General features: G+C 40.1%; 1 protein-coding gene across 2 annotated transcripts in view; it reads right to left on the bottom strand.

The window, feature by feature from the left end:
• The window catches only part of OGDH (oxoglutarate dehydrogenase), a 55,893-nt gene extending 33,569 nt beyond the window's left edge, over window positions 1-22,324 (bottom strand). For both annotated transcript variants that reach the window (XM_075207250.1, XM_075207249.1), the window contains exons 1-2: window positions 22,223-22,324; window positions 10,698-10,953 (exon numbers count right to left, since the gene is read on the bottom strand). In XM_075207250.1, coding sequence (XP_075063351.1) covers window positions 10,698-10,919 — 222 coding nt within the window. In that variant the 5' untranslated portion in view covers window positions 10,920-10,953; window positions 22,223-22,324. The remainder of the gene's footprint in view (window positions 1-10,697; window positions 10,954-22,222) is intronic.
• Between the last annotated feature and the right edge of the window lie 2,361 nt (window positions 22,325-24,685).

Genomic DNA, 24,685 nt, shown 5'->3' with positions numbered 1-24,685 from the left:
TTATACAAGTGGAGGGGGGGCTAGAGAGACAGAAACCAAACTGGCTTTCTCCATGTCAATTAATATTGTACAGTCTATAATGGCTGAATTTTTTGGTATTTTATACAAGTGGAGGGGGGCCTAGAGAGACAGAGTGACCCCAAACTGTCTTTCTCCATGTCAATTAATATTGTACAGTCTATAATGGCTGAATTTTTTAGTATTTTATACAAGTGGAGGGGGGGCTAGAGAGACAGAAACCAAACTGGCTTTCTCCATGTCAATTAATATTGTACAGTCTATAATGGCTGAATTTTTTGGTATTTTATACAAGTGGAGGGGGGCCTAGAGAGACAGAGTGACCCCAAACTGTCTTTCTCCATGTCAATTAATATTGTACAGTCTATAATGGCTGAATTTTTTAGTATTTTATACAAGTGGAGGGGGGCCTAGAGAGACAGAAACCAAACTGGCTTTCTCCATGTCAATTAATATTGTACAGTCTATAATGGCTGAATTTTTTGCTATTTTATACAAGTGGAGGGGGGCCTTGAGAGACAGAAAGCAAACTGGCTTTTTCCATTTCTTTACATATTTAACTATAAGTGTAGGGTGTAATATACATTCAAAGACGATGGCTGCATTGCCAATATGCATAGATGGAGAGGAAGACAATCTGTTTTGTGTGTAGAATAGGCCTACCAACGAAGAATTAAACTGTTTTTTTGGATGATTTATTACCTCAACAATTAGATTACTTGTCTCTAAAACAGTTGGAGCACTAAATTGGGTTAATTTAGGCCCAAAAACATGGATTTTCCCAAAAAATAGCAAAACAAAACCAAACAAAACCAAAACCAAAACCAAAACACGCAATGGCGGTTTTGCAAAACCAAAACCAAAACCAAAACACGACGGTAATCCAGATCCAAAACCGAATCCAAAACCAAAACACGGGGGTCAGTGACCATCTCTAATGGTAAGTATCAGGGCATCACAGTAGAGTATATAGTCAAACGCACCACACAGAGTTACATTAGAGCATACAGTCAAAGTAATGGTTACATCCCTGTACACTGTTCTCCCCCCTCCCCATATATATATAAATATGTATTGTTGTGTGTAAAATGGGAAATCTGCTGAGTGACCATCATGAATATATCATACATTACAGCTGCTGCTGCTTGAGCTACATGAACAATTTACAATAGTCCTTAGATGTCATAATGCAGAGTGTAGTGAATGTACAGACAGAGGAAAATTACAAGGACTTAAATCTCTCTCCAAAACTGAAGAGGACACACAGACAGCTGGTTTCAAACCACCTTTAGGAGGCATGTGTTGGAAGAAAACTGACCTTCTATAAGCTCTCTGCTGCTCCTCAGTTTTACATTACCCCAGCAGGGACACAAAAACCGTTAAAAGAAAAACAGAAAATTAGCTTTCCTAGGTGGACTGGTCTATGTCCACCTAAAGTGTTGGAAAAAAATATATACATTTATTTTTAAAGTAAACAATGATCCCACTTTCTACTTCTGCCATAATGGAACACAGTTGGAGGGCCCACCCTAAATGGGAAGGGAGTAATGCCCACGAATGAAAACCCATCTGGAAAACCTTGTAGCCAAAGCAGTAACAACTATCTTGTAAAACTTAGATGAAGTATGCAAGTACGACAAGGTTGCAGCTCTGCACACTTGGTCTGCCGAAGAGCCATCTAGATGTGCCACATGACCGGAGATTGACAAGCAGATCCACAGACAACTCACAAGGATGGCACCAACAACTCCTGGCTGATATGTAAATCAGAACCCATCTTCAGAAAGAAGGATGGGACAGTACAAAGAACCACCTGATCCTCGTGAAACACAAGGTAAGGGAGCTATTAGCACAGAGCTCAGATCACCATAGGGTAACAAATGAAGACGTTCAAAAAGGAGCCTCCTCCTGCAGGACATAATAAAACAAGATTGAAGCTCCAAAGAGAAATAGAGTGAAACAGTGGCCAAACATGACCTGCACCCTGTAGAAACACTAGTGTTTGGAAGCAGTGGCAACTTGTGCTGAAAGAAAAGAGAGCAGACAGCTGTACGTAAGCAAAATCATGGTTAAGAATCTTTCTAGTCCTACCGAGAGGAAACAAAGCAGAAGGGTCCTCCAACCTCTGATGCATGTGGGTGCAGGAAACTTTCTGCACTTCAAGAGCCAATATAACAAGTTAAAGTCAGCTACTGAGAACATTGATGAAAAAAGGGGCACCAAGATGCGAGATCTAGTTGAAGATAAAGTTGCTGTGGCTTGTTGAGATTCCACCAGTGACTCATCTGAAAATGCACCCCAAGTGACTAATCGAAGGAGAGAGAGGATGCTTTCACTTACAGTACTTCCAAGCTCTTAAAAAAAATGAAAATCCGTAATTCAGACTGGATCTAGGACGCCCTCCCCACATCTCCTGCCAGTAGGGGGTTGAGAGGAAACGAGATCCACAGAACGAGCGAGAGATACAAGAACCTAAGTGTCATCCGCTATGTCACAGAACAGAGGTCAGTCTGTTTCTTCCGGCACCTATGTATTCTCTGTGCAGGCTGTGGATCACTTGATAGTTGCCAACAAGAATTTATGCCAAGCGGCTGTGGAAAGCTGAACAGTTCAGACAGGCCGCAGAGCTGAGGCGGGCTGCTATGGCAGACTGAAGAGTTCCGACAGGGTAAGGTCAGGTATCTCTGGATGTGTTGCAAGGATGCGGGAGACGTTTTGGTAGCCCTCCTGGCATCTAAGAGCCCATTTCATAAACAGTGTCGCGTGCAAGACACAACTGGGCCTGTACTCCCTAAGCACCCGGTCATACACCATTATTATAATAAATGCACAGGACCTGATGGAGACCTGCATCATTGTGGTGGAAATAAAGAAGCAACTTTCCTTGGGGGCTCACACCCCTGATTTCTCCTTCTGCATCCTGGAGTCGCCATCTTGGGATAACCCATAGGACTGTGTCCCTCGATAGAAGTGAACTGTGTCTTCTCAAATTACTTTTAGTACTACTGGAGAGGTAAGGTGAAGTAAGGCTTCCATTCAAACCTCCATGCCAGCATCACTGCAGCAACCAGGGCAGAAGAACCCAAATAATGCATTAATAGCCGTCTCCTCAATATCCCACCCAAGATGTTCACTCGTCACTCGGCTGAGGCCAAGGACAGAGACAGGGGATGAGGAACTACCACTTCGGGAACAAGCCAATCCTGAGGATAGCTACATGGCGCCTTCTAAAGGGTGCTAGAAAACCCCCAAAGGGGACAGTCGAGTCTGACCCTTAGTAAAAGGTGCCATCAGACACTTCATACAAAACTGAAACAGTATGTAAGAACGAAAAACATAAATAAAACACAGGACCCAAAGTCCCCCCACCCATGCTGTTTTCCAATTATCTAATGCACTATCACTTTGCTTTTTATTTAAAAGAATCCAGGGATAAGCACAAAATGTTCATAAAACACCCATACAAATCATGTGGTAAAATAGAAAAGTCCAGTCCTTCTGCAGTGTGCTAGAAATGACAGCTCAGCAGGCCTACTCCTGTCCTATGGGGAGGTGGTGGTTCTCTGGGCAGGCCTGTGAGCTTAGCTGTAGCCATCTGTAGTACACTTGTGTGTGTAGGTACAGTGGATAGCCCCTTACTTAATTGTTCTCAACAAATAGTCACTCCCTTGTTTTCTGAGCATTCAGCAAGGGGGGGAACTGGAGACTTTCACCCAGGCAGGACTTTGTCTGCAGGCGATACTGTCAGCAAAACACCATTTCCTGCTCTGTTTGAGAACACAAAGTCCTAGCGTATGTGTGACGTAACCTCCCTTGAGAGGCGTTAAAGGAAAACCGACGCCAACAGCTCATCCAAAGTGAAAACTCATTTTTCTAACATACACAAAAAAATATTCATCATTGTCATCATTTTAACAAGTCAGATTGTATTAGGGAAACAAAGACATTGTTTAAATTAACCAATAGTTATCAAATATTGCAGAAACCAACATGAAATTATCTTGTGTAATTTATTTGCTGCTTATTTTACATTTTTTAATGTAAGTGTAACTCACACACTGGGTAATTAATGCAATTAATTGTCTGACATGAGTTTATATATTTGGATTGCACTCCATGACTTTACCCTCCTGATAAAATGGCTTCACTTGCAGAGAAACGCATTATAATTGCTTTTTACTAGGACAGCCTTTACATCCACTAGAAATGCACTTCTCTGCCAAAGTGAAACTGGTAGGTCAAAATGGATCCCATTAAAAGTAGCGGATGAGGCACAACCTTTAAACCTTCTAATTTGGTGAGAGAGAAAAAAATAAAAAAAACATCCAGTGTTTCTGCCGAGTGAAATTGGTTGAACGCCTTACTGCAAAGCAAGGAAGTCCTCTACAAGTGAGCGCTCGCCATCGCTTTTTCTCATTGTATTAATCTCGCTCTGCAAATGACATCTCATTTTTGCTCTGGTCCTCGGAGCACCGGTACATTTATTGTGTACTTAGCAAGAAAAGGCCTCACTCTACATAACCTCCATCTGTCTATGCCAACGCCACCATGTTCCACACACTAATGTACTTTGGTACAAGTCAAGGTGTGTGAGGTCACCAGAGATTCTGTGACACACCTCAGCTGTTTTGTGCCTGGTACTTAGGCTCCCTTTCTGCAGTCTACAAGGTCCACTACAAAGAGCACTAACCAACTTGCTTAGTGGAGTGAAAAATCTCTGAAATCTATTCTGAATATGAATGTAAGAATAAAGATAATAAAAGTATGATGTCCACAGGCAGCTGACATGTTTTTTATTACCAAGCTGGTATGAAGACATCCCACTTTGCTGACAGATCAGTCCATAAATAATGGTTAAGCCCAGAGTACAATGCTAAGTAAAAGACCCAGAGGTCAACTAGAGGATGAATGTTCTATTTTAAGAAGTCACGGGAAAGTATGGGGAAGGTGCTAAGATAAACGACTTCGACATACTTGGACTGTAATTACAGTCAGTCCAATCATTAGTAATTACTCAGCTTAACCGGCTCACTCTCAAGGAAAAACAGCAATACATCATATGCAATACAAATAATTTTACAAAACGCTGGATTTATGGAGTTTTCTCTTAGAATAAGAGGAATTATATGTGATCACAGACCGAGGTATAGGAAAGGTTATATGAAAGTCACGTCTGCTTCTATTGTGGTATTGTTTGGTGCTACCAAGTGACATTGAGTATCAGGAGACAGCATGTCCTCTGCCAGTTGTCAATCTGCTACCATGTGAATTCTCATGTCCTCCCTTACAGTTTTTCCATCACTGGTCACTGCGGCAGTTAACCCTTTCAAACCCCACAACTGTATGCAATGAACATCCATAAACATAGGTGGTCCCCTGGGTGTGGGTGTCAGGGATTTCCCAAAAGGATTGGTCTCCAAGCAGATGTAGTCAATTGCACTCTCAAATCAAACACAAGCGTGGAAGCCGTGCAACACATGGGAGTGCTGCCCACCCGCTCCAGCTACTATCCATGCCGGAACACTCTACTCATCCATACAAAAAAAAAAAAAAAAGAAAGAGGGATGCCGTGTTCTCTTATTAAAAACCAGTTCCTCTACAGTGATGTCTCATTTACAGGCAATCTCGCTTTAAAATCTTGTTTTACTTGTATTTTGGACAGATCTATTTTTGTTCCACATCTCTAGCCAATAAGTGTGGGGAGACTGTCTTCATTTCGGTACTACATTGGCACCAATACTTCTGGTCTATCTGTTCCTAAAGACCTCTACGTTTATTTCCCTTTCCTAGACTGTTGGAATGCAGAATATTTTTCAGACCTGACCCTGAAAACCAACCCCGTCTGTGTACAGATCTCTGAAGATGGCATAGACAAAGGTGAATAAATAGGAAGGATTTCTGTTTAGACACAAGAAAATAAGTTCTGTGTACAAAACACAATGAAAAATTAGAAGAAATTGCCTGGGGGGTGTGAGCAACTCATTGGGTTGACAATGTTACAAAAAGTTTGAAAATCCTTGCAATAGGAATAATTTACATGTACGGTATAATGACTAGATATTAGTAGTGAAAGTGTTAACAGCAACTATGCTGTTGAAGGTAAGCCACATAAAAGAGTTGCTGACTGAATAGCTGGGAGACTGAAGGAAAGAAAGCCAGCAGTAGGAGAAATCACGGTAAACAAGTGGTTAATGTTTGCATGTTAGAGAAGTGACCCAACCCCTCTCCTAAGTGGCTTTCCCTGTTCAGACTGGAGCCTCCTGACATGCTATTTATTCCAGCAATAACTGGCCTATACTGGGTGACTTGCAACCCTCAGCATGCACAGAGCCAACCAACAATGGTAGTGTGTTCTTTTTACAGGAGCCGTGTACAACTGATGCACCATTAAAGACAATATCACTGCACTGACTCATTCATAGGACTACTGAAAATAACAGCAAATTGGTCTGCATAAAAAGTGAATGGAGATTTGCTGTGCATGAAAAGGAGCACATCATCAGTACTCCCATCAATAAGTCCACTGAATACTACAGGGAGCAGTAAAGTGATCACTAATAGAGCTTCCAGCGAGTTAGTTAACACAATATTAAACATCCAAAAGGACCACAATGACAGATAATGATCCTACTGAAACAAATAGAATCAATATCAGGCATGTTTGTAAGTGTAATTGCAAGTAGGAACATGGTCAAATGCCTTCAGATATCTTCTGACCACACAAACAGGCATCGGTGATGCTGAAAATGATCTGACTGCAGCTTAGCTACAACGACGAACAGGCGTATTGCCACAATGGAACGCAGTGTTCAAGGCTATCGTAGCACATAACGGAAAGGTCCAGGAAAAAAGGGGTTATAGTATCTGAATCTATACTTTTATTTAATGTCACATTTCCAGTATCAGTCGGCAAGTCTCCCTTCACATAGCAGCGCTGAAACTTAGACTGCAGTCAATGCACCATGGTCAATAAAACTACTCAAACAGTAAACAAAACAAAAAGGTCAAAATGTAAGATAGCAAAATCCCACTGCAACAAGGGATAAACTTCAATTTACTGAAAAGAACTAGCAGGATGTTTTTCAGCATTCCCCTGTGGATGGACCATTATTCCAGCTGACGCCAGCCCTAGACTGAAATTTGGGTATAAGTGATATTTGATCCTGTTCTTTGGGCATGTGTTGCAGTAGTCCAAAGTGTTATTATAAAAAGCTTAACCTTCAGTTCACTCTCCCCAGCCCTGTGATGCCTGGGGCACAGAGTACATGTGCAGTAGCAATGTGAGCTGCATGAGAAAACTCTGGGGTATCCCTGTAAGTAACCAGTGGGTGCTTCAGTGCAAAAACAAAAAAACAATACTATAACTCTGGTGCTGAAGTGGGCACACGCACAACATGATTAAGTGAACTAATACTTTGCAGTTGTATTTTCTACAAAAATATTGTCCACATGCAAAAACATTTTTTGTAACGTCATATGCTAGAAGGCTTTCACATAAGACTCCTCCATCACTAGCCAAGCTGATGACACCATTTAAGCATAGTTCTCCAGGCAGCACAGCCATGAATTCCTGAGACAGGTAATTTCTAGTCTGATACAGACATCAAGAGAATGCAGCCTAGCAACACAACTAATGACATCACTGAGGCAGCTATGATGTATCACTGTGATACTAATGAGGGACTAGTTAATGTATTGGCTGCATTCTCACAAGCACCCACAATATGGCATCCTCCAATGTCTATAGGTAATGAGGACACAAAGGGATTTGGTAACCAATTTCATTCAGATTAGTCCTGTCCTCACCGCTGAGGACCAACATTGTTTAGCATTGATTTCAGTGTCTAAAGATAAGACGAGTTCTGTCATTCTAAAAAGCAGAGATATGACAGGACATGCAGCACTTCCTCCCTACAATCGGAACAGTCACATGCTGCAGCCTGTGTTCCAGCTTGTCTAATCCAGTTTACTACCCTGCTGGAGAGATGACCTGCATGAGAGCACGCATGGAAAGATAAGAGACATTACTGCAGATGGAGGCTCCATACCGCACACTACTAACCTACAACCTTTATTCCTCAGCAGCTACGTGGCCAATGACCTATATACATACAGCTATATATATTACTCTTTGACAAATGCCAAGAACACAGCCCTGAACAATGAGATGGGCACCAATACACGTCATACAAATCATGAAGCTGGTAAATTAGTCTTGCATTATACTTACTAGTAAAACAACTACAATCTTTCTAATAAAGGACTAGTTCAGTTTTGTGCATCCATGTGACCTGTTATAAATGTGCAAAGTTTCAAAACACAAAGAAATAGGAGAGAGAGGTGAGAAATGACCTTCGACTTCTTCCCTTCCCCCATTCTTGTTTGTGGTCTCTTAGGAGAAAAGCAACGATCTCATCAGATTTGCAATAAAAGATCTCTGCTTGGCACATTATATCCCAGGACATATAACATGGAGCTTTCCAAATATCATGAAGATCCCATAATAAACACCATGAGAGTTATAAGTGAGCAACAGCTGATAAGACCTTGGGGGAGGTCTAAAGTGGGCAGCCAGAACGGACATGATTAAATGCAGTGCTGACCAAAGCCGGCCTGATAGGCAGATTTCTGGATGTGTCATAGATAAACAGAGTATAGAAGACAGCAAACCCTCCATGCTATGTACTACAATAGAACCAGTCACATGATTACCAGCAAACTATTTCCACACAAAATCAAAGGATACCAGGAAAGTTCCAGGCTTAGGAACTGTGGGTAAAGTCTGCACTGGGCACAAGGATGCAATGTGAGAGATTAGGCTGAATATATACGGGACCTAAAAGGTCCATGTATTGGGGAGTCGTGCCCTGCGTAAACCAGGACATTTGTCCTTCTCCTCTGAGCGCTGCTGCGTCATGCTACAGTCAGAAAAAGATCAATGTACGAGGCAGCAGAGACCTCTGTAATAAGCTCTATGCTCTGACCGCTGGCACCTGCATCTAATTGGTACCAAAGACTGCGCAATGGCTCGCATAGTGGAACGCCAAATTAAAGCTTGCCGATAGGGGATTTGCTCTCTTTGATCAAGCTCCTCAGCAACATGGAAGTTCTCAGAGGGGAACGGATGTAACAAAGGATGAGGGAGTTGATAGGACGACAGGTTAATGAGGGAGGGTAAATAATGATGCACAATTGTGGTGTTAATGATTGATGATCCCATTATGATAACGGAAGGAGAGACCTATGGGTTAATGGGATGAGAGGATTAATGATGACCGTGCATGAAAGGGATAATTTGTATGATTATAATGATGAAAGGGAAACGTTAGGATAGAAATGGAGATAGTGATGAAGAGGACATGTTGATAGGGTGATTACTGAGAGGGTTCAATAGGATGGAGAAAGGGAGTAAGTTGTGATGGCAAATGGGAGGGGGTGAATTGGGTTGAAGTGTGAGAGGGAGCAGAGAAAAAGAACTTGAGGGGGGAGGGGATACACCAGGGAGATGAAGAAGAGAATTGAGGTGGGATAGAGAGGGGTTATCATGTGGATTCAAGTGGGTCCAATGTCTGTAAAAATTGGAAAAAAAAAATTGAGCGCTATGTGTACAGTCCACTATTTGAGAGAAAAAAAAAATAGTTCGCATTTTTCAAGATAATTTGGCCACTAGGTGTACTGTTCAGGTAAATGATATGCTATTTATGTCCACAATGCAAATATGTAGACAAGAGGCTAATGTTTACATGCTGAAAGGGATTGCCCGCTTTTGTCTGATATATTGAAAAGGAGGGAATAAATTTGGTCAATCTGCGCAGTGGCAGCCTTCACGTACCCGCTGCAGTAGTCTCCTGTCTGCGGGTATCAGGGGGTCCAAGGGGAGGGATAACCCTGTTTACTAGGTGGGGCATACAGAGACATGATTGTTCAAAAGCGACAAAAAGAACATTAACATAGACTCTACACTTGCATTGAATAATGGGAGAATTCTTTTAGGTAGGGATACAAGCAGTTCAGTCTTAAATTACTTATAGTCAACTGAAGGAAGAAAGTTCAACCAACTACCATCCATGAAAGCATGTCTTGTAAGTGCTTCCATAAGCTGAGCAATTGTCATAGTGATACCAACAGAGAATCAGCTGACCTCATTTGTAATGGGCTAGAACATGGCTCACACATCAGTGCACAGTACCCATGGGAGCATCCCCAAAACCACAGACACATTAACAGTAAACAGGGAACACTTTACAGCTATTCCTCTAAATACATTGGTTGACGGTTTTCTAACAAATGCTGACTAGTAGGTGATCTTTCAACCTTGAAATGAACACGATAATTTTATGATTTTTAGCAAATATCTTTAAACATTACAAATGTGGTGTTATATCCTCCAAATTGTGACATTACACGTATAGCAATATTAAGATGAACTGATCATTGAAAGGGTATTTAGATATTCTGCAACCAGCTGTATGTGTCACTCAGACACCAGACAGTGACCTCCCATCAGAGAGAGACTGCAATGAAAACATCCTTCTCCTGCATCCGATGTCCAGGCATTCTTCATTTATACTTCTGTTTCTCCCAATACATTCCATTCAGAAAAGAACTGTGGAAACACCAGACGAGGCCTATTGTTGTGTGTGGAGAGTAGTCATAAGACCACCAGGTTCCCTCCTTACCTTGTGGACACTCTTGGGGTTCTCCAGCCATGCATAGTACATTTCATCCACATAATTAGAACTAGTCCCACTGAGGAAAGGCTCTGCGGCCGCAGGTGTACTAAGGCACCTAATTGGCTGAAACGTCCTTGGGGCCGCAGGCCGACTGTGTTTAAGTGATCGAACAGTCTGAGAGGCCGTCAAAGGCCTGAGTTTAGCAGCACAAGTCCTTATGTTAAACATGTCTGTGTCTTTGTGGTGAACCGATTACCAGAACCTGGGGAGGGAAAAAAAGTGAAACGTTATTAGCGAGAGTCAATGACAACAAGGCGTTCATATGTGAATGCACCATTATAAAAAGTAGTAAAGCAGTTCTACCAATCATTGTTGTACCGTGTATAGAAACAAATATAAGGTAAGCGCTCATCAGAAAATGCAGCTCCTATAAAAATAACAGTATATATATAGTGAAAGGGCGCAATGAAATTTGGAAAAAACAGACAGTACAACGATGAATGTTTAAAACTCTTTTGGAGATAGTGTAAAAATATATTCAGATCGGCGTCACAAATGGAAATAAAAAACTGATTCTTACCCTAGAAATCCCTATTCATAGCGGCAATCCTCAGATGATGAAAGTAGATATCGTACAAATACACAATATAGATGATAAGTCCGCTGTAGCAAAAGTCTCCGGACTCGTGCAGCCGCGTCTGAAACGCGGAAGTGATAGATTGACCCGCACAGGTACGGTGGCGGTAGAGGTTCAAAAGTGTAAGAGTGTAGAGTTGTAATCCAACGCGTTTCATCCGAATAGGACTTTCTCAAGGATGTATTAGAAGGGAATTAGAGGGCTTTTATAGGTCTTGCCTCTTCCTGATTTGATAAGTACTTTAATAATGGAAAATAAGTGCAAATAAGTAAAAAGTGAAAAAATAAAATAAAAATGTAAATGAAAATGAATATATATAAAAAAATATATATGAATAAAAATAAAAATAAAAATAAAAATAAATAAATAAAAATAAAAATAAAAATAAAAATAAAAATAAAAATAAAAATAAAAATGAAGATGAAGCATCAGAACAGATATTAGCTATATAAAAACTATATAGTTAAAAATGAGCCTAAATCAAAATCACTATTGAGGCCATATGGCATGAGAGTTCTCATCATATAGATCCATTTTGTTTCCAAACGTGAGATGTTTTCGAGATAGTTGCCACCTCTCCAAAATTTATTGACATGTTGTATTCCCAAAAATTTAAGTAATTTCGGATTACATTTAGAATTGTTGATAAAATGATTAGAGACACTGTGGGTTTTGAGTCCTTTTTTAATATTGTAAAAATGTTCAGCTATTCTTGTTTTGAGGTTGCGTTTTGTTCTACCAACATATTGGAGGCCACAAGTGCACTCCAACATGTAAATGACTCCTTCCGTGTGACAGCTGATGGCTTGTTTGATGCAGAATACTTTTCCATTGGATGTAGATTTAAAATGAGTGATAGCTTGAGTCTGAGTTACATTGCAATCCTTGCATGTTTTACAACTTAAGCAATAGTAAAAACCTTTTCTCTCTATATTGCTTGATTTTGTTGGAGAGAGAGGAATAAAACTTTTGGTTAGTATTTGTCGTAAATTTTTGGCTCTTTTATATATAAATCTGGGATTACTAGGTAGAAATTTGATAGCTTCCTGGTCCAGTTTCAAAATATGCCAGTGTTTACGGATAATGTTTTCAATTTCTCTAGAATTACTACTAAATTGGGTAACGAAAGAAATTTCTGGAGCAATGGTTTTCCCTTTGTTCTTCTTATCTTCAAGCATAGTGATTCTTTCTATGCCTTTCACTTTTTCCAAAGCTGAGGCGGAGTGCACTTGTGGCCTCCAATATGTTGGTAGAACAAAACGCAACCTCAAAACAAGAATAGCTGAACATTTTTACAATATTAAAAAAGGACTCAAAACCCACAGTGTCTCTAATCATTTTATCAACAATTCTAAATGTAATCCGAAATTACTTAAATTTTTGGGAATACAACATGTCAATAAATTTTGGAGAGGTGGCAACTATCTCGAAAACATCTCACGTTTGGAAACAAAATGGATCTATATGATGAGAACTCTCATGCCATATGGCCTCAATAGTGATTTTGATTTAGGCTCATTTTTAACTATATAGTTTTTATATAGCTAATATCTGTTCTGATGCTTCATTTTTATTTTTATTTTTATTTTTATTTTTATTTTTATTTTTATTTTATTTTTATTTTTATTTTTATTTTTATTCATATATATTTTTTTATATATATTCATTTTCATTTACATTTTTATTTTATTTTTTCACTTTTTACTTATTTGCACTTATTTTCCATTATTAAAGTACTTATCAAATCAGGAAGAGGCAAGACCTATAAAAGCCCTCTAATTCCCTTCTAATACATCCTTGAGAAAGTCCTATTCGGATGAAACGCGTTGGATTACAACTCTACACTCTTACACTTTTGAACCTCTACCGCCACCGTACCTGTGCGGGTCAATCTATCACTTCCGCGTTTCAGACGCGGCTGCACGAGTCCGGAGACTTTTGCTACAGCGGACTTATCATCTATATTGTGTATTTGTACGATATCTACTTTCATCATCTGAGGATTGCCGCTATGAATAGGGATTTCTAGGGTAAGAATCAGTTTTTTATTTCCATTTGTGACGCCGATCTGAATATATTTTTACACTATCTCCAAAAGAGTTTTAAACATTCATCGTTGTACTGTCTGTTTTTTCCAAATTTCGTTGTACCGTGTATGTTTGTGGTTATCAAGCCCGTGCTGTAGTGCTCACCAACAGTGTGCACTGCACTTTTACAATAGCAGTGGCGATAAAGGAAGTGAATAATCGCTGCCGCTTCAAAATCACACAGCAGGATGTAACGGACAATCAATTTATGAGAAGATGCTAAAGCCCTTCCTTTACACTCCACTACTGACTAAAACCTACACCAATTAATGGTTGGAAAGAAGGCCTAGAAACAAACAAAAAGTGACTTAAAACACCACAAAAATACAAACTTGTTCATGCAGACAAAACGCAAGAAACTTCCGCTCAGGCATATTTCCCAAATCTTTAGAACTAGTTAACCCTAAATATTTTTTATACTGGCATCAAAATACATGCGCTTACTAGCATTTTTTTTATACAAAACAGGGGTTGGGGTGTCACTGAAACACTTTTTAATGTCCTTGTACAGACTTATGTTCACACTGGAGTGGATCGACGCTATACTTGCGCTGTTTTTTTTGTGTGTGGACTATGCTCCATAATTTGCGTTCAACTAGTCAAACACATTTAGGTCAATGGAGTGTCCTTCATTGACCTCCCCAATCGCAAGCACTCATTAACCAACGCAAGGTCGAATGCTAGTTGGTATACAACCTAAGTGTATTTGCATGAGGGTCACTTTTTCCTATGTAACATATTCCATGTATGTCAGGTGTAAGTATGCAGCCAGGAATAACCATGTAAAACAGACATGGCCCAGTGCACTGCATGTGACCTCGGACACGTGTAATAGGTTCTCCAATGCAGATACTTACATCTTGTCAGCATAGTCTGCATTGATAATGGTACATGCAAGAAAGTGCAGGTCATACTTCCTTTATAACAAGCACAGTAAGAATCTATAGCATTTTAAAGAAACAACAGACAAAAATGTTACGTTAAAAACGAATCTTTACAGAAAATTACAAATTTTTCATATATTTGCAAATTATTAAATGAAAAGGCTAGATCAACATTAAACATCAATCAGGTTGTAATCAAGCAAAACGGCTGCTTCCTGCAGGTTGAATTTAGTACCCTTTAAGGAGTAGAGTGGTTAATGAGTGCCTGTACTTGCATAAAAAGACTGAAGATGGGAGAAACTAAATGATATATAAATGTAGCCAGCTTGGTTTATTTTTGGGGTGTAGTTCCCCGGTTTGAATCTTACCTATAGCAGTTTATGAGACAGATCCCAATAGCTATATTGTAAGCCAAGACTGCTTTATGTCTTTCAGACATTGAGGCTGCTAGCACCCAATCCCCACTTAGCTCAAATTCAAAAATGGTTGGTATTGTGAGGAGAGATAAACCCCCAAAAAACTAGTTTTCACATTTTTCAGCACCCAACCAAACAGCGGTTCCTTCAACATCAGATATCACATGACCTCTTGGCTCTCCCTGTCACACTGTTTCAGGTGAGTTGATTTGGTGGCATCACTTAAGTGCCTTCAATGGTCTTGGTGCTCGAAATACCAAACAAAGCAAAAGACCTGCTGAAACCTTTACCCACCCAGTTACGTTTTCTCCCTGGATCTGGGACCAAGGTAGATCACACTTTAAATATAGATACTTAACTCCAGAGAAAACATGGTTCAGCCTCTTCAGTATGTGGAAGAAATTGGGAGCAAATTGGCGCTATCCTCCACATCTAGTGGACCCGCCCCAAGATTTTAGCTTTCATTTATCATGTAAGATTATAAAGTGTCCCACCTAAAGGGATCATTGGTCATTCCTGTTGGGCCTACCAATTGAAGTAATTGACAGATTCTAAATGCTTGCGTCTGTTAGTAAATCATTGGAAACATAATGATTCACCACATTGGCTACTACACCACAGCAAAATCTGGCATATGGCTGCCATGGGGAAATGAATCATTATCAAAACAATAAAACATATAAATGTGCCAAGATTTCTAGTTAATAGATAACATGTAAATCGGCAAAAAAAAAAAAAAAAAAAGGATCTTTTGTTCGGATTTGTTATGATACACACACTCATTCCCACCCACCTCCATTTTTCCACACTAATAACATGAATTATACACTTGTTCACTAGTACCATTATTCCAATATATCAATACTGGCACACAGCTGTAATACATGCATTTCTGGTGATTGTCTATACAACTGTAGTACATGTGTTAACTCTTTGAACGGGAATACACTTTGTATTAAAAAAAACTATGACAAATAATTGTAACTGCTGAAAAATGATGTTCTTTCCTTTGCACAAAGGTTACACAGTATTGGAAACACGTGCTGTAATGGCACACTTTACCAACCAGAAAGTCGCAGAGTTCTGAAGGGATTACACACTCCTTCTGTGTGACATGACAAAGAATAAGAGTGCTGTTCCACTGTCACACAAGAGCGCTTCAGCTGTAAAAGCCCCATTTGTGGCAGTTTGACAGTTGAATCGCTCTCATATGATGGGGAACATACTCCCCATTCAATGCAATGCCACAGTATTCAGCGTTTAATCCTCCAGTATGCGACACCCATGTGCTACTGCACTAAAATAGCAATACACTCTTGTTTACATGCTTCCCTTAGTGTGATGATTAAATATGTGAAAGACAGCTTATATATCTGACCTTATAACTGTTTAGTCATAATAAGCAATTAATAAGGTGTATAGAAATATGAGACAGAAAAATACAACTGCCAGACCCCCAGGTGACTTATAGAATTGTACTTCAATAGATATTAAACAATGAAGAGTACAGAGACGTATTAGCATTGTGGCTTAATGACAATGCAAACTATCCACACACTAGGAACTAGAGAAATCACTGAGACACAAACTTCATTAGTTTGCAACTGATAATAAATTTTCCATTGTGAAATTATAAACAAATTACCCAAGCCATATTGAGTTTTTTTGTTTCACTTGTTCAGTGCATACACCAGTGATTCGCAAACTGTGTTCCGTGGTTTCCTGGGGTGCCGTGGCAATCTCATAAGGGTGCCTCGGCCAAGGCAAGGGATTTTGTGATAAATATTTTTGCTTAGGGGCGCATTGAATAAATTATGGAAACCCCAAGGGTGCCTCGAACTGAGAAAGTTTGGGGTCCACTGGCATACACTATAAAGTGATAATCAGTAATTTGCATGCACTTAATATTACATTATACCAGGCTCATTCTAGCCTAAGCACCCTGGCGCCATGGTTTACTTACTTACTAATCAATGTGACTAAAGGCTCAGTTTCATATACTGATAAGCCAGTTTCCTGACACGTATTCAGTCATTATATTTTCGTCAGGAGAAAAATAAGTGGCAAAGAAGTGTATTCCTTCACATCTGGTTTAGCTGGATTATATTTATACTGTGGAATGATCCATCCGCACCAGTTATTATCATATACCAATCTACTGAAACTTATGTGAGTCATCTGTCCTGATTATCAAATGATTATTAAAATGTGGATAATTTTCTCAGGGGGTGCTATAACTAGTAACTATGTTAGTTATTCCAAAGAAAAGAGCTAATGTATAGTTGTGCACTCTTTTGACACAATCATTTTTTAAAACCACAAAGGTCATTAAGTCCAATTTAAAATGTACTTTTTCAAGGTAGATTCCTTAAAAAGGAGTCCAATATTAAAGCCAAGAGTGTGGAAAGGAAAGAAAATGTGAGTAAAACAATAATACCGGTGTATTCCAATGTCAGTAATGTAGACAAACGCCCTAATGCAGGCTTGGCTAACCTGTGGCACTCCAGGTTTTGTGAAACTACAAGCCCCAGCATGTTTTGCCAATATATAGCAGCTTATTGCTGGAAGGGTATGCAAAGAATTGTAGTTTCACAACACCTGGAGTGCCAAAGGTTAGCCAAGCCTGCCCTAATGTATATACAAGCAGAAGATAATATCAATAAATATTATTGTTGGATTATATACCAGGGTAACCGATCATGTCAACATCAGAAACAAATCCCCAATTATTTTCTCACTGTAATAAAGTCAGCGCGTTTTATTTTCCTTCTATAATAGTAACATTTATTCTCTCTCGTGAGAAGAAAGTCCATTTGTCAACTGTTACTAAACACTGTGATGTGCCAGTTGGACTACATACACACAAGACTGAATAAAGAGCATGTGCATTTTACATGTGACTAAATAATGAATGCATATCGAATTATATACTGTGCCGTTTCTTATGCTTTCCAAATCTGTACACGGACTGTGTCCAACGAATGCCTGACTGTACCAATCCTGTGGTATTTGGTCAGATCTATTCTTACCAGTCCTCTATGACCAGCTCATGTTTCAGGAAAACACCTGTACACCACACAGATCCTAGAAACTGTGACTAGAATGTAACAAAGTCTTTCTTGGTATCATATGACAGGTTTATTAGACAACAGTACTGAACAAGGAACTGCAACCTGTTTGCTTGTGCTGGTCTGGCTGTACCAGGAGAGGGAACATGGTTCTGACCTTCAGGAAAGGACACACAGAGCTGAATGACATGGACCGGGCCTAAACTTACAGAGTCCCCTGCATAGAAAACTAAAGGACAAAGCAGTGTTGTCCTGTTCCTAAGACATTTTCTACCACAATGCCGCAAATTTCAAAGGCAAAACACAAGCAGTGGCTAAGCTGGGGAGAGGAACACTTCAAATAAATAAAAGAAAACGTTGTTTCCCCAAAATATTAAACTCCTTGCTCATCGAAACTAACAAACGAAAGTCCTCTACACTACTTAAATGAGGAGTCAGATGTGGACTGTGTAAATAAAGGAAGACCATCCTTGTCTGTTGCATTCTTCCTTTGCAGCAGTGAACCAGGACAGCCTTAAATAACAGCCAAAAGCAGTTTTGAGGTTTGTATTCTGCAAGGACTAGTAGAATAATTAACCTACGCATTATAGGGATGCACTAAATTTATGCTTTATCATTCAAATGACAGGCTTTCAGAAAATGATTTGGTGACACATTGAACCAAATATAAAGCCAAATTGCAAGAAGAGAAATCCCCAAAAAGGAAACAAACTACATTTTTTCCCTGTAATTTAAATTGATTAGCTAAACCCTAAGACTTTGGCTAACCCCAAATTTTTATGAAAACCCTTAGGACTTAGATAAATCCTGGACCAAATCCTAAATTTGGTGCAACTTCAATAAAATCAAGTTTGTTCTGTGAAGGGGATTTAAAGGCCTGAGCAACATTACCTAAACAACTAAGCACAGATCATTGGGTAAATATATCAACCTGCGGGTTTGAAAAGTAAAGATGTTGCCTATAACAACCAATCAGAATCTAGTTATTTATTTAGCACATTCCTCAAAATGACAGCTAAATTCTGATTGGTTGCTACGGGCAACACCTCCACTTTTTCAAACCCGCAGCTTGATAAATTTACCCCTGTATGTTCATTTGATCAACAACATTATTGTAGTATATTGAGGTGTTGGACAAATCTGCTGCACTGGAATATCATGATGTTCTCACGACCCAAGGTCTCATTGGGACAAGATCAGACTCTTTATCACTTGGGCAGAGAAGCTGCATCATTTTTGGAGTCATCATCAAGACACCTTAATAATTTTAATAGCCTAATGACCTGCATCTGGGTTGTTAGGATGCCACAAATTATATGGTAGCGTACATGGCCAGCATGCAACTCTAATCACATAAGTGACAATTACATAAGGCTGTGTGGATGTACAGCTACACAAGTAAAGGTTGAATAGGAACAATCACTCCAGTGGTACCTTTAAGATACCAGGGGGTAAATGTATCATACCCCGGTTTTTGCAACCCGCGGGAGATCGGCGTGTTCGCAGCTTAAATTTAAAGCGGCGCTGCCTTGTAAAGGGAAGCTTCGCCGATCTCCCGCGGGTTTAAAAAACCGGGGTACGATACATTTACCCCTAGATTTCCCCCTTGTTGCTCTGGAATGTGTTGCTCCCCTCCTCCAACGTAACTCAGTACACAATTCTGCCCCTTCCCTGAAGCATAAACTGAAACAGTACATGCCTCAATATTCAAGCCATGCCATAGTAATAACACAAGTATGTGGGCTTCTGTAATATCCAGTATTAAATAGTTTTAATGACAAGATGTATAAGGTTTTGTTTTTTTGCTCAGATCATACTTATGTCAGCAGTGTTTAATGTAATATTATAAAAACTGTGGCGTTCACAGGGATACTCCAGCCCACAGAGAAGTTTCAGAAGACACCTGCCAGGTATACATCCTGACCTATACAAATATTATAATGTTCTGTTTCTGTTCTAGAATTTCTGGCCAACCACTCATGTTAACAATGTTTTAGACTTCTTTTATATAACAGACTGTAGACGACTTCCATCTACTATGGTGTTCCTGAGTGCAATTTCATTTATCTACCCTCTAAGACCATGCATCAACATTCTGCTGATAACTGGGTCATCACCATCACTGACAGTACAAGGGTTGAGTGGCTTCTCAAGTAACATTATATGTAATATTAAGTATTGCTTCTTTCTTACTCCCATCTGTGCATCTTTATATCTAGTACAGATGCATTCTATGTTCATGTTTTAATGCAGAAACCGTAACAAGATACATTCTACAGAACAACTCTTTCCTGGAATTCCCTATAAAACTTGTCAGACCAAGTTCTACCCAGACCCGTGATCATATTTTGCCAATTTTACCCCAAGACAAGACAGTAATGAATGACAACCAACAATAAATAGAAATGTATCAACAATGTGTCTGGTTAGCGTATCACTTTATTTAGAAGCACAGAATAAACCTGAGGTGCTAGATATCTAACTAAATGGATATCTAGTGCTTTAGACATCTAACCAAATTGAACGCCAGCATACCATATTACAGGGGTGAAACAAGCCAGGAATACTGTGCATTGCAGTCACTGAAATGAGTAATTGTCTATTAACATTTGTGAATGTAGATGACATGGTGTATGTACTCGGTCACACACCTTGTACAACTGGCACAATGTATTACCTTGCACATAACATTATAGTACATGTATTTATATATTCAGGCCAATGACACTCACTGCAGTTGATTACAGACTACTTGTAGACTCATCATCTATATCTACATAGAACTGTTATAAAATACTGTAGGTAACTAATTCTCCTTTACAAAACTCCTCAGCACAATGCAAACTCTGCTTTCCTCTCTAAAAAATTTGTTCCACTTGTTCGTTTTTGGTAGTATAGTAGGTTATACAACATTGCATTATGGGGCAAGGGCATAGAATAGAAGAGATAACCTATAGTTCTTCAGCTATTGTGTGCTGGGATTGTTAGTTCTACAGAAGCTGGCGCACCATGGGTTGCCTATGCAGCGCATAGAGCTAGCTTTTTATATTTTCATTGATTTTATTATTTCATATAGATGGGCTGATCTTCTGCACAAATTAAAGAAAAATTATACAACATAGGTTTAATTTAAATTCTACTTTTCAGCAGGAACCATAGTGTGACATTTAAGAGAGGTAATTAGTACTTGTGACTAAATGGTGGCAATAACGAACAACTTTAGACCTAGCGCACTGCTATTTTGGAGAAATTTGTAAAAAGTATTCAAACATTTATTTTCATATTTATCGTGGTCTTGGTTTTTTTTTTTTTAATACAGACCCAGAGTTTACTGAAGTTCTAATGCAGTGGTTTTTTTTTCATTAGGAACGGGTATGACCTTGTTTCAGTACTTTACAGCAAAGCATGATGTAGATTTGCTTGTATTGTATATAGTGGGAGATTACATAGTGAAGGCTCACCACCAAATCTATATCACACAGTCTTATATAAAAGGGATACTGAATCACCTTATAAATGTAAAATCACACATCAGCTTATCAAACCAGATGACATTTGAGGTGAAGATTCATAAGGGGGAAGCTTCTATGCACTCCAAACTTCTTGTCCAAGAATCTATTCAAGGACACTTAATAAAATAATGGAATAACAGTATACATTCAACTATGCAGCAAATGTACAATGCCAACCATTTGTAGTACTGTGGATATATTGGAAGGTTAATATTCTTTTAAACAGGGCAACTGGTACAGTTTCTGGGACATCTATCAGGATTATATCCATATCTCCAAAATAACATTCTGTTTTAAGTGATAAATCCCAATTACTGAATGAGGATTATATGTTCTGATGCAATGCAAGTATCTAAGTAAGTGAATCATGGTGTAATATGGCATGTGAAGAATTATTTAACGTAGAATTGAATGTTATAGAAGCAAGCTCCAGCAAGGCACATTCCTATAGTGCTCACTTGTTAATTTTTGGCCTGCTGAATTGAAAACTACCAGAATAATGCAAGTTATGGGGTTGTATCTGCTGTAGTACTACAAGTTTCAGCATGCCCAAAGTAGGGCTTGTAACCTCGCAACTGGAAACCTACAGAACGTTTCCCTCTAGCTATATAAGAGTCCTATCTTACCACGTGATGTGGAGACCACCACTATGCACGGGCCCACCTAACTTGACCTCCCGCCTGCCCTGTACATACAGCCCACTCTGCAGCAGTCTAAGACCCGCCCATGGGCCTTGCTCTAAGCCAACGGCCGAAGCCGTAACATCGCGTCAGCCATAACGAGCCTTCTGATTGGCCCCACGCCTGAATAAAACCGGCATGGCATTTACACCGAACCGCCGTCCAAACACCGGCAACTGACGTCACAGCCTACGGTTACCTCCCCAGCCTCTAGTCCACCCCTCCGTGCCCGGCCGGCCTGCCTCACCTCGGCTTGCAGAATGCAGCCACTGCCGTCCGCTCCGTCCGGCTCCCGCCCGACGACTGGCAGGGAAGGCTGGAGGGCGCGGCCACCCAGAATTACATGCCCAGCCGGTTATTACGCACTTTCCACGCCCATGCAGCACTGCGTCACCCCCTCACACCCCTTCCCTTCTTGGCTGCGATTCAACACTAGTGCAACTTTATTAACAGTAACAAACACACCTGACTGGGTATAGTCAGCTGTTCCCCGAAGCACGTCTTGTCCTGCTGTCAGTGGGGGCAGGAATTGTGTGCTCTGACCTAATATGTGTGGTGCTGCAGCCTGTTAAGTATATATGGGTCACAAATGTCCTGGTTTTCCCATTACAGCACCTATTTGACCATATCAAAGGTCTATAAATGCTCACATTCATTTCTGCCCCCCCCCCCATAAATTTGACTCCCCAAATGTAAAGCACCATTAGGAATAGGTCTCTGTAACACATTTATATAGGCATGACTGACTGCTTAGATGAGGGATAAGGGAAACAAGGGCTAGAAGTGGGAGAGCTTATGTGTAAGTCACCTTTTCAGACCATGCAAGGTCAGGGTGTGTGTGGCAGGGATAAAGTCACCAGCTGACTGTGTCTGAGCAGTGATGGGCAATAGGTGGCCCCTTCACCTGTGGCCCCCAGTTAGTTCCTGCTTTATTGTTAGTTCTGTTTGTTATTACATGTAACATTTGTTTAAAATGCCTGCTGACGTTATTACAGATAGGTGCCTCTTTCTTTTGACTAAATATATTGTTTTATCTTATTACTGAGGTTAAGGGCAATGTTCTCTTTTGTAGGATAAAGGGCTGACAATGTGGACTCTGAAGTGTATCAGGCTGCCTATCGCTGGTATAAAGTGTGTGTTCTGAGAGGGAAACTCTAGGGGGTAAATGTATTATGCTCAGGTTTCAGCAGCTTGTCGATATTCAGCGATTTTGTCAGCAACATTTAAAACAGCAATGTGTTTAAAGGCCTCTAAATACGTTGCCGTTTTAAATTTTGCTGACAAAGTCTTTGAATATGGGCGAGTTCTTGATACTGAGTAATGCTCAGGGAGCTGCAAGCTGAAATCCGGGTTAGAATTACCGTAATAACGGTAATACTTTTAACGCTGCGTTACTTTTGCAAGTAACATGGCTAATTGAATATGCCCCTAAGAGTCAGGGAATGAGCTCAGGAGAGACCATATCCGGACTGATCATCATCAGCAGCAGCTATTTATATCTGGCAAGTTACCAAGGGGCCTATATATTAAACCTAATTTTCATGTCAATTAGTAGTTTTCGGGGAATAGACACCTATTGAAGTATTTGCCTCATCTATCAACATTGCATCGCAGCAGATATCATAGATATCTGCTGCTTTGCACTTTTTTTCATAATACATAGCAGTCCCCATAGATGTCTATGGGGACTGCTATGTACCGCAATTTAACAATGAATGGAAATGCTTTTACACATACGGTAATGTACTCCAGCTCAGGCTGACGTACATTACCGTTTCTGCTATTTTTCAGCACTGTTCAGCTCTGCTCTGTACAGCAGAGCTTTATAGCGCATGTGTGGAGGGATCACATGATCCCTCCCTGTCACACACTGCTCTCTGCAACAGTGAAGTACAGAGAAGTTTTCAGACGGAGCATGCGCTCAAGGCTTCTGTGGATCGCACACCAGCTTCGGGAACGAAGAGGCAGTGAAAAGATAATTTTTTTTACTTCACAGGAACAGTAGTTTATCGTGACTGCTGCTCCTGTTGAGATTTTTTTTAATAAATATGAGAAAAAGTTCAATCCTTATCAATGCAATTGAAAACTATTTTTCATTTTATACGGCTGTTGATAAATATGCCCTCAAATGTGGCCAGAGGCAAATAACGTTTATCAGTGCCCAGTGTGATGGACAATGTTGGAGTGATCATAACCAAGTTTGAGACAGTGGTATAAGACAGGATGGCAGATCCTAATGCGAAAATGCTAGGTCCTGTGCCCAAACAGCAAGTACATTCATAATGCAAAATAACCAAGAAATGTGCTACAGTTGAATGCTAAGTAATGTAATAAAGCTACCACATTTATTCCATGAGAAAGAGAGAGATTGTCTAGGGCAGTGGTTCCCAAACTTTTGCAGTTCGCGGCACCCACATTTTTTCAAGGCACCCCTCCAAAATAATTACTGAGCAGTCCTGTTTTAGAAGTAGTTGGGTCAAAAAATTGTAATAAGTATTTAGGTCACGACAGAAATACTTATTTAGTTGTATGCAAAAATGCCCCTCTGCATCCAGACACTCTGCCCCCTCTGCATCCAGGCACACTGCCCCCTCTGCATCCAGGCACACTGCCCCCTCTGCATCCAGGCACACTGCCCTCTCTCACGTTGCCCCCTCTGCCCTCTCCTCTGCCCTCTGTCACGCTGTCCCCCTCCTCTGCCGTTTGTCAC

Source organism: Mixophyes fleayi, chromosome 4 (assembly GCF_038048845.1).
Source record: "Mixophyes fleayi isolate aMixFle1 chromosome 4, aMixFle1.hap1, whole genome shotgun sequence".
In the NCBI taxonomy this organism is placed as follows: Eukaryota; Metazoa; Chordata; class Amphibia; order Anura; family Limnodynastidae; genus Mixophyes; species Mixophyes fleayi.
This window is presented reverse-complemented; position numbering and strand designations above follow the sequence as displayed.